General features: G+C 45.6%; 1 protein-coding gene and 1 long non-coding RNA gene across 6 annotated transcripts in view; one reads left to right on the plus strand and one right to left on the minus strand.

The window, feature by feature from the left end:
* ECT2L (epithelial cell transforming 2 like) overlaps positions 1-12,993 on the minus strand; it is a 93,642-nt gene that overhangs the window by 71,222 nt on the left and 9,427 nt on the right. For 3 of the 5 annotated variants that reach the window (XM_038767934.1, XM_038767900.1, XM_038767908.1), the window contains exons 2-4: positions 7,487-7,604; positions 3,053-3,230; positions 838-950 (exon numbers count right to left, since the gene is read on the minus strand). In XM_038767934.1, the coding sequence (XP_038623862.1) occupies positions 838-950; positions 3,053-3,154 (215 nt within the window). In that variant the 5' untranslated portion in view covers positions 3,155-3,230; positions 7,487-7,604. Of the gene's footprint in view, positions 1-837; positions 951-3,052; positions 3,231-5,839; positions 5,996-7,486; positions 7,605-12,993 lie in introns of all 5 variants that reach the window. The other 2 variants (XM_038767915.1, XM_038767925.1) reach the window with 2 other exon arrangements.
* Positions 1-12,993, plus strand: part of LOC119946561 — a 38,474-nt gene that overhangs the window by 11,029 nt on the left and 14,452 nt on the right. Inside the window, exon 2 of the long non-coding RNA XR_005456426.1 lies at positions 5,980-6,084. This is a non-coding gene — a long non-coding RNA (uncharacterized LOC119946561). The remainder of the gene's footprint in view (positions 1-5,979; positions 6,085-12,993) is intronic.

Genomic DNA, 12,993 nt, shown 5'->3' on the forward strand with positions numbered 1-12,993 from the left:
GTTTGGTTTTGTCCTCTGTCTCCCCCTTCTAGACTGTGAGCCCGCTGTTGGGTGGGGATCGTCTCTCGATGTTGACGACTTGTACTTCCCCAGCGCTTAGTCCGGTGCTCTGCACACAGTAAGCGCTCAATAAATATGATTGAATGAATGAATGAGCCCCCCATCCCCCTGCCTCACCTCCTAACCCTCCCCACAGCACCTGTATGTATGTATATATATATATAATCAATTTATTTATTTATTTTATTTGTGCATATTTATTCTATTTGTTTTAGTTTGTTAATATGTTTGGTTTTGTTCTCTGTCTCCTCCTTCTGGACTGTAGGCCCACTGTTGGGTAAGGATCGTCTCTATATGTTGCCAACTTGGACTTCCCAAGCGCTTAGTACAGTGCTCTGCACACAGTAAGCACTCAATAAATATGATTGAATGAATGAATGAATGAATGAAAACAGTTTGAAAACAGTAGGAAAGAAGGCACTGGAAAGTGAACAGTTGAAGATGGCAGTCGAGGAAAGAATGAAGAGGGCAAGTGTTTTGACAGGGTGAAAAGGGTTGGGGTTGGAAGCACAGGTGGAGGGCATCGTTTTTAAGAGGGAGTGGGAGATCTCTTGGAAATTTTCCATTAATTTAATTTTTTTTCTACCAATCTTAGGAAGATAAGGCCAAAAACTTGCTCTCCCAAGGAAAGTTTCTGATCTGATTATCATATAGCTAACCATTCAGCTCAGTGCTTAAGCATAGAGTAAGCTTTTAATACTATTAAATGACAAAAACATCATCTTTGTACAAAACATATTACTAAGAACAATGACCGCAGCCTTGTAATGAACTTACCTTAGTTGCGATTTACTACATTTCAACAATATCGTATGCAGAAATTCTTTGCGTTGCTTGTCTGTCCAAAGATCAAACCAATGGCTAATAAGGCCAACTCTTTCCTGAAAGAGCTGAAAAAAAAAGACAATTCTCTTTCATATCAATCCCAACCAGGATTGACAGGAGCCCAGATTTTAAAGGAGGAATCTCCAACAAGAGAGAACATGTACATATTACAAAAAAATTTACCATAATTCCTTGCATGACTGCCTCCGCTCCATAATTTCTCCCTCCCTAAATTCTGAGGAGGAAACAAGAATTTTTTTTGGTACATGTACAGATGATTGTAAGCGGAGACAGCAGCAACTTCGGGGCAGGAAGAGGAGGGTCAGAATATGGTAACATCAAAAAGAAGTTTCTCTTTAAAAGTTGTGCTCTGGGCTGGGATAAGGGAAAGCATCAGAACTCTGGAAGAGGGGAGGGATTTCTTCTTTGAAAGTGACTCGGGGGAGGAAGAGGTGAAGGGAGAGAGCTTAATCTTTTGCCTGCCTACTTTATGAAACTTATGAGAACTGAGAAAAGAGAAGCAGTCTCAACTGCTCTCTTACCTTCCTTTTTCCTTTTATTTTCTTTATCTCCTTCTCTCTCAATTAGCTGAACTTGATTCCCCTTCCCTTTATTGAAGTTGCAGAAATTATTTAAAAAACTGTGGCAACTGTACAAGTAAATATGGTATATCTACTATGCCTTTTTCCACTGTTAGGAGAAATCAGTCATTTCATAGGCCATATATTTTGGGGGATTCAGTAATTATAATAATGGCATTTATTAAGCACTTACTATGTGCAAAGCATTGTTCTAAGTGCTGGGGAGGTAACAAGGTGATCAGGTTGTCCCACGGGGGGCTCACAGTCTTAATCCCCATTTTACAGATGAGGTAACTGAGGCACAGAGAAGTTAAGCGACTTGCCCAAAGTCACACGGCTGACAGGTAATGGAGCCGGAATTTGAACCCATGACCTCTGACTCCAAATCCCGTGCTCTTTCCGCTGAGCCATGCTGATTCTCGCAAAGCCACTTACGTCACAGGAAAATTAACTGAATTCACATTTTATATTCAGGGATGGAAACAAACGCAAAAAACCCTCTTTTTATTTTTTATGGTATTTGTTAAGTGCTTACTATGTGCCAGACACTGTACTAAGCACTGGGGTAGACCCAAGCTAATCAGGCTGGACACAGTCCCTATCCTACATGGACTCAGTCTTAATCCCCATTTTACAGATGAGGTAACTTAGGCACAGAGAAGTGAAGTGACTTGCCCAAGGTCAGAAAGCAGAGAAAGGGTGGATTAGAACCCAGGTTTTTATGGCTCCCGGCATGGCTCAGAGGAAAGAGCACAGGCTTTGGAATCAGAGGTCATGGGTTCGAATCCCAGCTCCGCCACTTGTCAGCTGTGCAAGCCACTTAACTTCTCTGGGCCTCAGTTACCTCATCTGTAAAATGGGGATGAAGACTGTGAGCCCCACGTGGGACAACCTGATCACCTTGTATCCCCCCAGTGCTGAGAACAGTGCTTTGCACATAGTAAGCGCTTAACGAATACGATCATCATCACTAGGCCATGCTGCTTCCCCAGCCAACCCAGTCTGTCAGCGACCCAGCCAGGTACCCCAGTCCATCATCATCATCGATCGTATTTATTCAGCGCTTACTATGTGCACAGCACTGTACTAAACGCTTGGGAAGTACAAATTGGCAACATATAGAGACAGTCCCTACCCAACAGTGGGCTCACAGTCTAAAAGGGGGAGACAGAGAACAAAGCCAAACATACTAACAAAATAAAATAGAATAGATATGTACAAGTAAAATAAATAGAGTAATAAATATGTAAAAACATATATACATATATACAGGTGCTGAGGGGAAGGGAAGGAGGTAAGACGGGGGGATGGAGAGGGGGACGAGGGGGAGAGGAAGGAAGGGGCTCAGTCTGGGAAGGCCTCCCGGAGGAGGTGAGCTCTCAGTCCACCGCCGCCTGCCGCCCCTCGGGTCCTGTCCTGGACCTACATGGGGTTCGCTGGCCGAGCCGAGGACCCGGCGGGGACCCCCACGCTGCCCGTGGACTGATACTCCGCATCTGTGGCTGGAGCTCCCCGCCCAGGGTGGTGAAGAGGCACGGCCCCTCTCCAGAGCCCGCCACCACTGCTTAGGCCAAAAGGCAACTCACCTGCTTATTGCAGGGCTTGTTGATGAGAGGCGTCCAAGCACTGAACCTTGCGTCCAAGCCCTCAGTGGCCTGGCTTCTGCCGGAAAGTTCCCTCGCGGACATCTCTGGCAAGAAGTCCGTGTCGCGGTATCACCGACCAAAGGCTCATTACAGGTCTCAAACCTTGATTAAAGTTTACCTAGAAATGCCAAAGGAACCATGCAGCTTAATCACTTTAATAATGCGGTAAAAGTTCCTGCAGTCAAAACCCCATATATCTGGAAAACTGCTGACTGGACTCAGGGCCACCCCAAAGGGGGAGGAGGATAGGACCAGGGCAAATAACTATATGAAGTCCCCTCACCGTGTTTGAGGTGGTTTCAGAGAACCCACCCCTAAGCAACCTCCCACCCCTCCTTTGCCAGAGACGCTCAAGACAAAGCCAGAGTCACTGTTTCCCTCTTACTCCCCTTACCCGTCAATCAGTCCACTCAATTGATCGAGCTTCTGTATGTAGAGCACCGTCCTAAGCATTTAGGAGAGTAGAAAGGAGTTAGTAGACATGAGCCTGCTCTCAAGAAGCTTACAGTCCTGAGGGGAAACAGACGCTAATGTACATTTCAGGTAGGAGGAAGCAATAGAATAAAAAAATATAAACACAGCTGCTGCAGTGAGGTGTGGGTTCTTATGTGTTTAGGTGGCGGGGAAGGGCTTGATGATGATGCTGGCATTTGTTAATAATAATAATAATAATAATGGCATTTGTTAAGTGCTTACTATGTCTGAAGCACTGTTCTAAGCGCTGGGTGGGGGGATACAAGGCGATCAGGCTGTCCCATGTGGGGCTCACAGTCTTAATTCCCATTTTACAGATGAGGTGACTGAGGCACGGAGAAGTTAAGTGATTTGCCCAAAGCCACACAGCGGACAAGTGGTAGAGTCGGCATTAGAACTCATGACCTCTGGCTCCCCAGCCCGTGCTCTTTCCACTGAGCCACCCTGCTTCTCTTAAGTGGCAGTTGGGAGAGATGCAGTGGAGATGTGAGAGATTAATTGGGCAAGGCCTCCTGGGAATGCGAGTTCAGATGGGCTTTAAGGATGGCGAGTTCTAGACCCTGAGCTCCTTGTGAGCAGGGAAAATATCTACCAACTCTAACGTATTGTTCACACCTTAGTACGGGGCTCGGCCCGAGTGGCGAGCGCTCAGTAAGTACCACTGGTTGATTGAAGTCTCTGATCCATCAGATGTGAAGGGGAAGGGAGTTTCAGGCAGTGAAGAAGCCACGAGCAAGAGATCAGTGGTGAGGCTGACGAAAACTCCCTGCAGTGCGGCATTTCCTCTGCCCTCCAGGACATCTTTCCCTAAATGTTCAAGCCCTGTATGTCCAAAACCCAACTCAAATCCTCTCCTTCTGCTCACCATCCCATCACGGCTGACCACACTGCTATCCTCCCTGTCTCTCAAGCTCATAAACTTGAGGATGGGTTTGTTTGTTTTTTTTTAATGGCATTTATTAAGCGCTTCCTACGTGCAAAGCACTGTTCTAAGCGCTGGGGGTTGCTTCATCCGGTGGCCAGACTGTTCTGATATCTGGGTTACAGGACCTCAGTGCCTTTCAGTGTCAACAGTCACCCCCTGGGATTCCCGAGAGGCAAATTACTGACCTTGAAAGACCTTGAGATCCAGACAAAAGGTCCCCTGGGCTGAATTTATTCTGGCTAGACAAACGAAATTATCTGGAATACTCAGAAACCCAGCTTGCCTTCAGTCCCATGTATTCTGGATAGCTTTGTTTTTTGCTCTAATTACAATATTGTTTGTTAGCACCACCCCCGTGCTTTACGTCTCACGTGGAAAACCATATTTAATCAAGTTGATAAAGTTTGATACCGTATTTTGAGAACCCGGTGGGGAGGAAGGAAGGAGCTATTATAGCAAGAGGACTTGGGTTCTACTGCTCCTTGGGTCTGATGCTGATTTTCTGTGTGACCTTGGAAAGTCTAAAGTCCCATATTTCAGTTTTTTCCACACTAAAATACGCACAATAGTGTCTACCTTTTAACAACCTCAGAGACGTGAGACTACGCAATATTGACTCAGCAAGGGCGCTGGTTGGTTGTCATAAGCTATGGGAAGCAGCATGGCCTAGTGGAAGGAGCCTGGAAATCAGAAGACCTGGGTTCTAATCCCGGCTTTTCCGGTTGTCTGCTGTGTGACCTTGGGCAGCTCACTTGACTTCTCTATGCCGTAAACTGTGAGGCCCATGTAAAACAGGGATTATGTCCAACCTGATTGACTTGTAACTACCCCAGCACTTAGAACACTGCCTGACACAATAAGTACTTAATAAATACCATAACAAATAAATAAATAAATAAGCTCATGAATTTATGTCAGGAGTTTGACCAACTAACATTTCCCCTGAGGAGAAATGTTCTCCTCATTCTTCTCTCTTGCTGTTCTGTGAAGTCCTTACACTATTTATAGTTTTTTAAAAATATTTATACTTACTCTTTAATGTCCACCTCCCCCTCGAGACTTAAGACTCGTTGCGGGCAGGGAACGTGTCTACCAACTCTGCTGTATGGTACTCTCCCAAGTGCTCTGCACACCATAAGCACTCAATAAGTACGATCGGCTGAAAGATTATAGTTTAAATGTTTTATTGAACTGACTTGCATAGCGCCTAGATATCGTTTTAATGAGAAATGCGAGGATTTATTAACTTATCTGTGAGGCACTCTAAGCTTCTCAAAGACAGGAGGCATAAATTCGTTATTACTGCCATCTGAATTCAGCTCGATTACCTTTGACTGTGATTTCATCAGTTCTCTTGCCTCAACCCGGTACAGACTTCCTTATTACTTTGACAGGAAACTTGGAGAGAAAATATAGGTTCTTTAGGAAGTGCTGTTGAAGTCTCAGGAAGCGACTTGTTTCTTTCCAGGTCTGACGCCCTGATCCTTGCAAAAACCCAAGATAACCAGAAACTCGTCACTCTGGACTAGGACTCCACCCGCCTGCGTTCCAGAGCTCAGCAGAGTGAAAGAAGGTGCGCAGAATTATAATAATTAATCATTATGGTATTTGTTAAGTGATTACTATGGGCCAGGCACTGTACTATCAATCAATCAATCAATCGTATTTACTGAGCGCTTACTGTGTGCAGAGCACTGTACTAAGCGCTTGGGAAGTACAAGTTGGCAACATATAGAGACGGTCCCTACCCAACAGTGGGCTCACAGTCTAGAAGGGGGAGACAGAGAACAAAACCAAACATACTAACAAAATAAAATAAATAGAATAGATAGGTACAAGTAAAGACAAGCAAATCGGGTTGGACACAGTCCCTGTTCCACATGGGGCTCACGGTCTCAATCCCCATTTTACAGATGAGGCACAGAGCAGCGAAGTGACTTGCTCAAGATCACACAGCGGACAAGTGGCAGAACCCATGCCCGTGCTACTTCCCTGAGAGGAAGCAGGCAATTCCAACAGGGAGAGTCCGTTTGTGAGGGTGGGGCCTGCTATTTCAGGGAGGAGCCGTATATTGGGAGGCTCTTAGACTTGGAAGCACATATTTTCCCACGGCCTCCCTCTGCCCATCCACCAAGCTCGCTCTCTTCCCCCCTTCAAGGCCCTACTGAGAGCTCACCTCCTCCAGGAGGCCTTCCCAGACTGAGCCCCTTCCTTCCTCTCCCCCTCATCCCCCTCTCCATCCCCCCCATCTTACCTCCTTCCCTTCCCCACAGCACCTGTATACATGTATATATGTTTGTACATATTTATTACTCTATTTATTTATTTTACTTGTACATATCTATTCTATTTATTTTATTTTGTTAGTATGTTTGGTTTTGTTCTCCGTCTCCCCCTTTTAGACTGTGAGCCCACTGTTGGGTAGGGACTGTCTCTATATGTTGCCAATTTGTACTTCCCAAGCGCTCAGTACAGTGCTCTGCACATAGTAAGCGCTCAATAAATACAATTGATGATGATATTTTGTGAGGTTGGTGGGGCCTCCATGCTGATTTAAACTGAACGAGGATTAAACTGAAAAACAATCTCGACCTTCCTGCACTGGGCAAAGAAATGGATTATAGTGCTGGTGGTTTGAGCAGCACCACCGTCCCTCCCTCGTCTCTGCCAGCTCCAGGCTCTGCTCCTTGCAAATTTCCCTTTCAACTCTACCTCCCTTGCAACATTTTCACCTCTTGCTAACCTTTTCCCTTGCCAAGAACTCCTTCTTGAAATTCTCCAAACCGAGTCCCTCTCCACTTTCCGTGCCCCCCGTAAAAAATCCAACACCTACAACTTTGTGGCTATATCGCCTTATGTCACCCTTTGTGTAGATGCTTATTTATTTTAGTGGCATTTATTAAGCACTTACTATGTGCAAAGCACTGTTAGTTACTGTTGTTACAATCAGGCTATCCTACTCAACAATGACTTACCAAAATGGCGAGGGTGGAGCGGTTTTGGCTTTAGTTGAGGTCTTGGAGATATCTTGCTCAGTGACCGTACACTGTGACCATTCCTCTATTAGCCTCTTTCCGATAAGTGCTGTTGGACCTATTGGTACAATGTATTGTAAAGTACAACATTGTAAAGTATGTATTTTATATTATTGTCTGGGGGCTCGGTCTGGGAAGGCCTCCTGGAGGAGGTAAGCCTTCAGTAGGGCTTTGAAGGGGGAATTGTATATATTGAGCGCTTGCTGAATGCAGAGCGCTGTAGACAGACTTTAATATAAATTACGGATATGTAGTGCGGATCTGAGGGTGGGATAAATAATAATAAATAATAATGGCATTTGTGAAGCGCTTACTATGTGCAACGCACTGTTCTAAGCGCTGGGCGGGGGGGATACAACGTGATCAGGCTGTCCCACGTGGGGCTCACAGTCAACCCCCATTTTACAGATGAGGTAACTGAAGCTCAGAGAAGTTAAGTGACTTGCCTAAGGTCACACAGCGGACATGTGAAGGAGCCGGGATTCGAACCCATGACCTCTGACTCCAAAGCCCATGCTCTTTCCACTGAGCCACAATCAAGTGCCCAAAGGGTACAGATTCCATCATCATCATCATCATCAATCGTATTTATTGAGCGCTTACTATGTGCAGAGCACTGTACTAAGCGCTTGGGAAGTACAAATTGGCAACATATAGAGACAGTCCCTATATGTTCCAGTGCATAGACGAGTGCATACCAACTTCCCGAGATGGTTGGTATGATGGTAATGATGCTAAGGATTACTCTCCAGATAAACCTCCAGTGGATTCCTAGATCCGGCAGACTGGATAATATAGTGAAATAATAGTAATAATTAAGTGCTTACAGTGTTCAGAGCCCCATACTCAGCTCTAGGAGAGAATAATAATAATAATAATAATGATGGCATTTATTAAACGCTTACTATGTGCAAAGCACTGTTCTAAGCGCTGGGGAGGTTACAAGGTGATCAGGTTGTCCCACAGGGGGCTCACAGTCTTAATCCCCATTTTACAGATGAGGGAACTGAGGACCAGAGAAGTTAAGTGACTTGCCCAAAGTCACACAGCTGACAATTGGCGGAGCTGGGATTTGAACCCATGAACTCTGACTCCAAAGCCCGGGCTCCTTCCACTGAGCCACGCTGCTTCCCACATGTAGGAATTACACATGGTTCCTGTATCTCGGAGGGCTCACGATCAAATTGAAAATTTCTTCTTTCAATGTTTTCTCTTTCTTACTCCAAACAAGATTACACGTGACAACGTTCAATTCAATTCATAACTGCAATATTACGCAGCATCACACTCACCCAAGCCCCCTACCACGGAAAATGGATTTTGAAAAGAAAAATAGCTGTACAGAGCTCAGTGAAATACAGGATTGATCATCTCTTCCATTTCAATTGCTCCTTCTCTAATAAATGACATTTGAAAGCTCCCGATCTGCCAACTATCCAGTGAATCATATAGATGACTATTTTAATTGTTGATTCAGTATTACTCATGTACTGGTATATTTTAGAGGCAGTGTGGCTCAGTGGAAAGAGCACGGGCTTTGGAGTCAGAGGTCATGGGTTCAAATCCCAGCTCCGCCAACTGTCAGCTGTGTGACTTTGAGCAAGTCACTTAACTTCTCTGTGCCTCAGTTACCTCATCTGTAAAATGGGGATTAAAACTGTGAACCTCCTGTGGGACAACCTGATCAGCTTGTAACCTCCCCAGCGCTTAGAACAGTGCTTTGCACATAGTAAGCGCTTAACAAATACCATTATTATTATTATTAGCTGTGTTAGGTACTGAAAGATGACACTTTCACCTCCACTCAACAGAAATATTATAACAACTGTGGTAATGATAATAACCACAGCGCTCTCAATCTAAGTAGGAGGGAGGATGTGTATTGAATCCCCATTTTACAGATAACTGAGATACAGAGAAGTGATGTGACTTGCCCAAGGTCACGCAGCAGGCACGTGGAGGAGCCGGGATTAGAACCCAGGTCCTCTGACCTCCAGGCCCGTGGTCTTTTCACTAGGCCAAACTGTTCCTCAGCTTGACACAGGACTGAAGGAAGGGTAATTCTGAGCGTTAGTAGATTGGGACTGTGCTCCCAGGACGATCATCATCATCAATTGTATTTATTGAGCGCTTACTGTGTGCAGAGCACTGTACTAAGCGCTTGGGAAGTACAAGTTGGCAACATATAGAGACGGTCCCTACCCAACAGTGGGCTCACAGTCTAAAAGGGGGAGACAGGGAACAAAACCAAACATACTAACAAAATAAAATAAATAGAATAGATATGTAAAAGTAAAATAAATAGAGTAACAAATATGCACAAACATATATACATATATACAGGTGCTGTGGGGAAGGGACGGAGGTAAGGTGGGGGGGTGGAGAGGGGGGACGAGGGGGAGAGGAAGGAGGGGGCTCAGTCTGGGAAGGCCTCCTGGAGGAGGTGAGCTCTCAGTAGGGCCTTGAAGGGAGGAAGAGAGCTAGCTTGGAGGATGAGGGGAGGGAGGGCATTCCAGGCCAGGGGGAGGACGTGGGCCAGGGGTCGACGGTGGGACAGGCGAGAACGAGGCCCGGGGAGGAGATTAGCGGCAGAGGAGCGGGGGGTGCGGGCTGGGCTGGAGAAGGAGAGAAGGGAGGTGAGGTAGGAGGGGGCGAGGGGATGGACAGCCTTGAAGCCCAGGGTGAGGAGTTTCTGCCTGATATGATGGAAGAGCAGCGTGTGCTGAAAGTAAGGGAGCCTTCCATCTCTAGAGCCCTCTTGCCTTTGGCAACTGTAAGCTTGCTCGCTCCCCTCATACAGAACACGGAAGAGATCAAACACGTGGGCCTACCCTCCTCGTCAAGTGAAAACAGTCATGCTCCTTTGTGACTAGGCCAAGGTAGAGCTGAGGGCAGAGAAACAGGATTTGACCTCTTCTCCTCCCCAGGGTCACTCTCTGTGAGGGCCGAGTGTGAGCCCACTGTTGGGTAGGGACCGTCTCTATATGTTGCCAACTTGTACTTCCCAAGCGCTTAGTACAGTGCTCTGCACACAGTAAGCGCTCAATAAATACGATTGATTGGTTGATTGATTGATTGACAGGAGGCTGAAGGTAAAGCGTGGCAGGGCTGGGGGAACTATCTTCTCCTCCGATGCCCACTGCCCTCCTTCTAGGTCAGCCAGGAAATTTGAGCGACTTAGTTTGGGGGAAGCTGGTGGGGTGGTTTCACGGGGTCCTCAAAAGCCAGGGAAACAGGACCCTTCAAAAAGATGCAATTTCCTTGAATGGACCAGTGGTCTTTACCCAATTATGCAAGCTCAATATCCCACCTCCAATCAATCAATCAATCGTATTTATTGAGCGCTTACTGTGTGCAGAGCACTGTACTAAGCGCTTGGGAAGTACAAGTAGTCATGGCAAGCATGCTCCCCACTGCACGCATGTGTATAGGCTTGTCGAGTAATTTGAACAAAACTAGGGTTATTAACAATCCCAATATTGTGGGTCCTTTACAAATGTGATTATCCATTAAGCAGATGATGAAACGATTAATGAAATTTAGAAATAAAGCATGTGCATTTTCAGGATGAATATTGAGTTAATTCAAAGATGCTAATGAATTGAAGTAAAAACAAACGGAGAAAAGTTTATAGGTACAATTCAATTGCAAAATGATGGCTTACCTAAGATGCCAAACCTCCAGAGCAGCCACATAACACAGAAGAGAAGGCCTAAAGACATCAGGTATCTTGTGGACTGGCCTTTTAGACTGTGAGCCCACTGTTGGGTAGGGACTGCCTCTATATGTTACCAACTTGTACTTCCCAAGCGCTTAGTACAGTGCTCTGCACACAGTAAGCGCTCAATAAATACGATTGATTGATTGATTGATTGAATGCCCTCCCTCCACACATCTGCCAAGCTAGCTCTCTTCCTCCCTTCAAAGCCCTACTGAGAGCTCACCTCCTCCAAGAGGCCTTCCCAGACTGAGCCCCCTTTTTCCTCTCCTCCTCCCCACCCCCCGGCCCTACCTCCTTCCCCTCCCCACAGCACCTGTATATATGTTTGTACAGATTTATTACTCGATTTATTTTACTTGTACATATTTACTATTCTATTTTGTTAATGAAGTGCATATAGCTATAATTCTATTTGTTCTGATGATTTTGACACCTGTCTACATGTTCTGTTTGGTTTCCTGTCTCCCCTTTCTAGACTGTGAGCCCGTTGTTGGGTAGGGACTGTCTCTATACGTAGCCTTCTTGTACTTCCCAAGTGCTTAGTACAGTGCTCTGCACACAGCAAGTGCTCAATAAATATGATTGAATGAATGAATAGACTGTAAGTCCCAAGGGAGACACTTGTGAATTTTCTCCCAGAGTGAAGTACAGACCTCTGCTCACAGTAACCACTTAATAAATACTAATTACGACTACAATCAATCACATTTATTGAGTGCTCCCTAGAGGGGAGCTTCCAGTCTAGATTCATTCATTCATTCAATCCTATTTATTGAGCACTTACCGTGTGCAGAGCACTGTACTAAGCGCTTGGGAAGTACAAGTTGGCAACGTATAGAGACGGTCCCTACCCAACAGTGGGCTCACAGTCGAGATGGATCTTAAGGTCCATCCACTTCAACAATTCTTTAAGAACTTTTTAGAAGAATCGAGAGGGGCCGGGGGGGAAACTCAGCGAGAGACCATTAGCTTGCAGAGAGTAGTTGCAGAAAAGGGGAAAGGGACAAGCAGACGATCCCATAGCATCAGGGGCTGCGGGAGCTCTTTAGGTTGAGTTTCCTCATGGGCAAAAGTATGGAACCTTAAGTAGCAGTGGCTCCTCTAGACTGGAAGCTCATTGTGGACAGGAAACATGTCCCCCAACTCTTCTATTATACTCTCTCAAGCACCTAGAGAAGCAGCGTGGCTCAGCGGAAAGAGCCTGGGCTTTGGAGTCAGAGGTCATGGGTTCAAATCCCAGCTCTGCCCACTGTCGGCTGTGTGACTTTGGGCAAGTCACTTCACTTCTCTGTGCCTCAGTTACCTCATCTGTAAAATGGGGATTAAGACTGTGAGCCCCAAGAGGGACAACCTGATCACCTTGTAACCTCCCCAGCGCTTAGAACCGCGCTTTGCACATAGTAAGCGCTTAATAAATGTCATTATCATTATTATTATTATTACTCTGCATTCAGTAAGCGCTCAGTAAATACAACGGATTGATTGATTGAAATATCTCCACAGAACTATCACTTCCATGGGCACAGTTGTCCCTTTTAATGATTACGGTATTTGTTAAGCGCATACTATGTGCCAAGAAACAAGGTAATCTTTTAGACTGTGAGCCCACTGTTGGTTAGGGACTGTCTCTGTATGTTGCCAACTTGGACTTCCCAAGCGCTTGGTACAGTGCTCTGCACACAGTAAGCGCTCAATAAATACGATTGCTTGATTAATCAGGTTGTCC

This window comes from Tachyglossus aculeatus, chromosome 2 (genome assembly GCF_015852505.1).
Source record: "Tachyglossus aculeatus isolate mTacAcu1 chromosome 2, mTacAcu1.pri, whole genome shotgun sequence".
Classification (NCBI taxonomy): domain Eukaryota; kingdom Metazoa; phylum Chordata; class Mammalia; order Monotremata; family Tachyglossidae; genus Tachyglossus; species Tachyglossus aculeatus.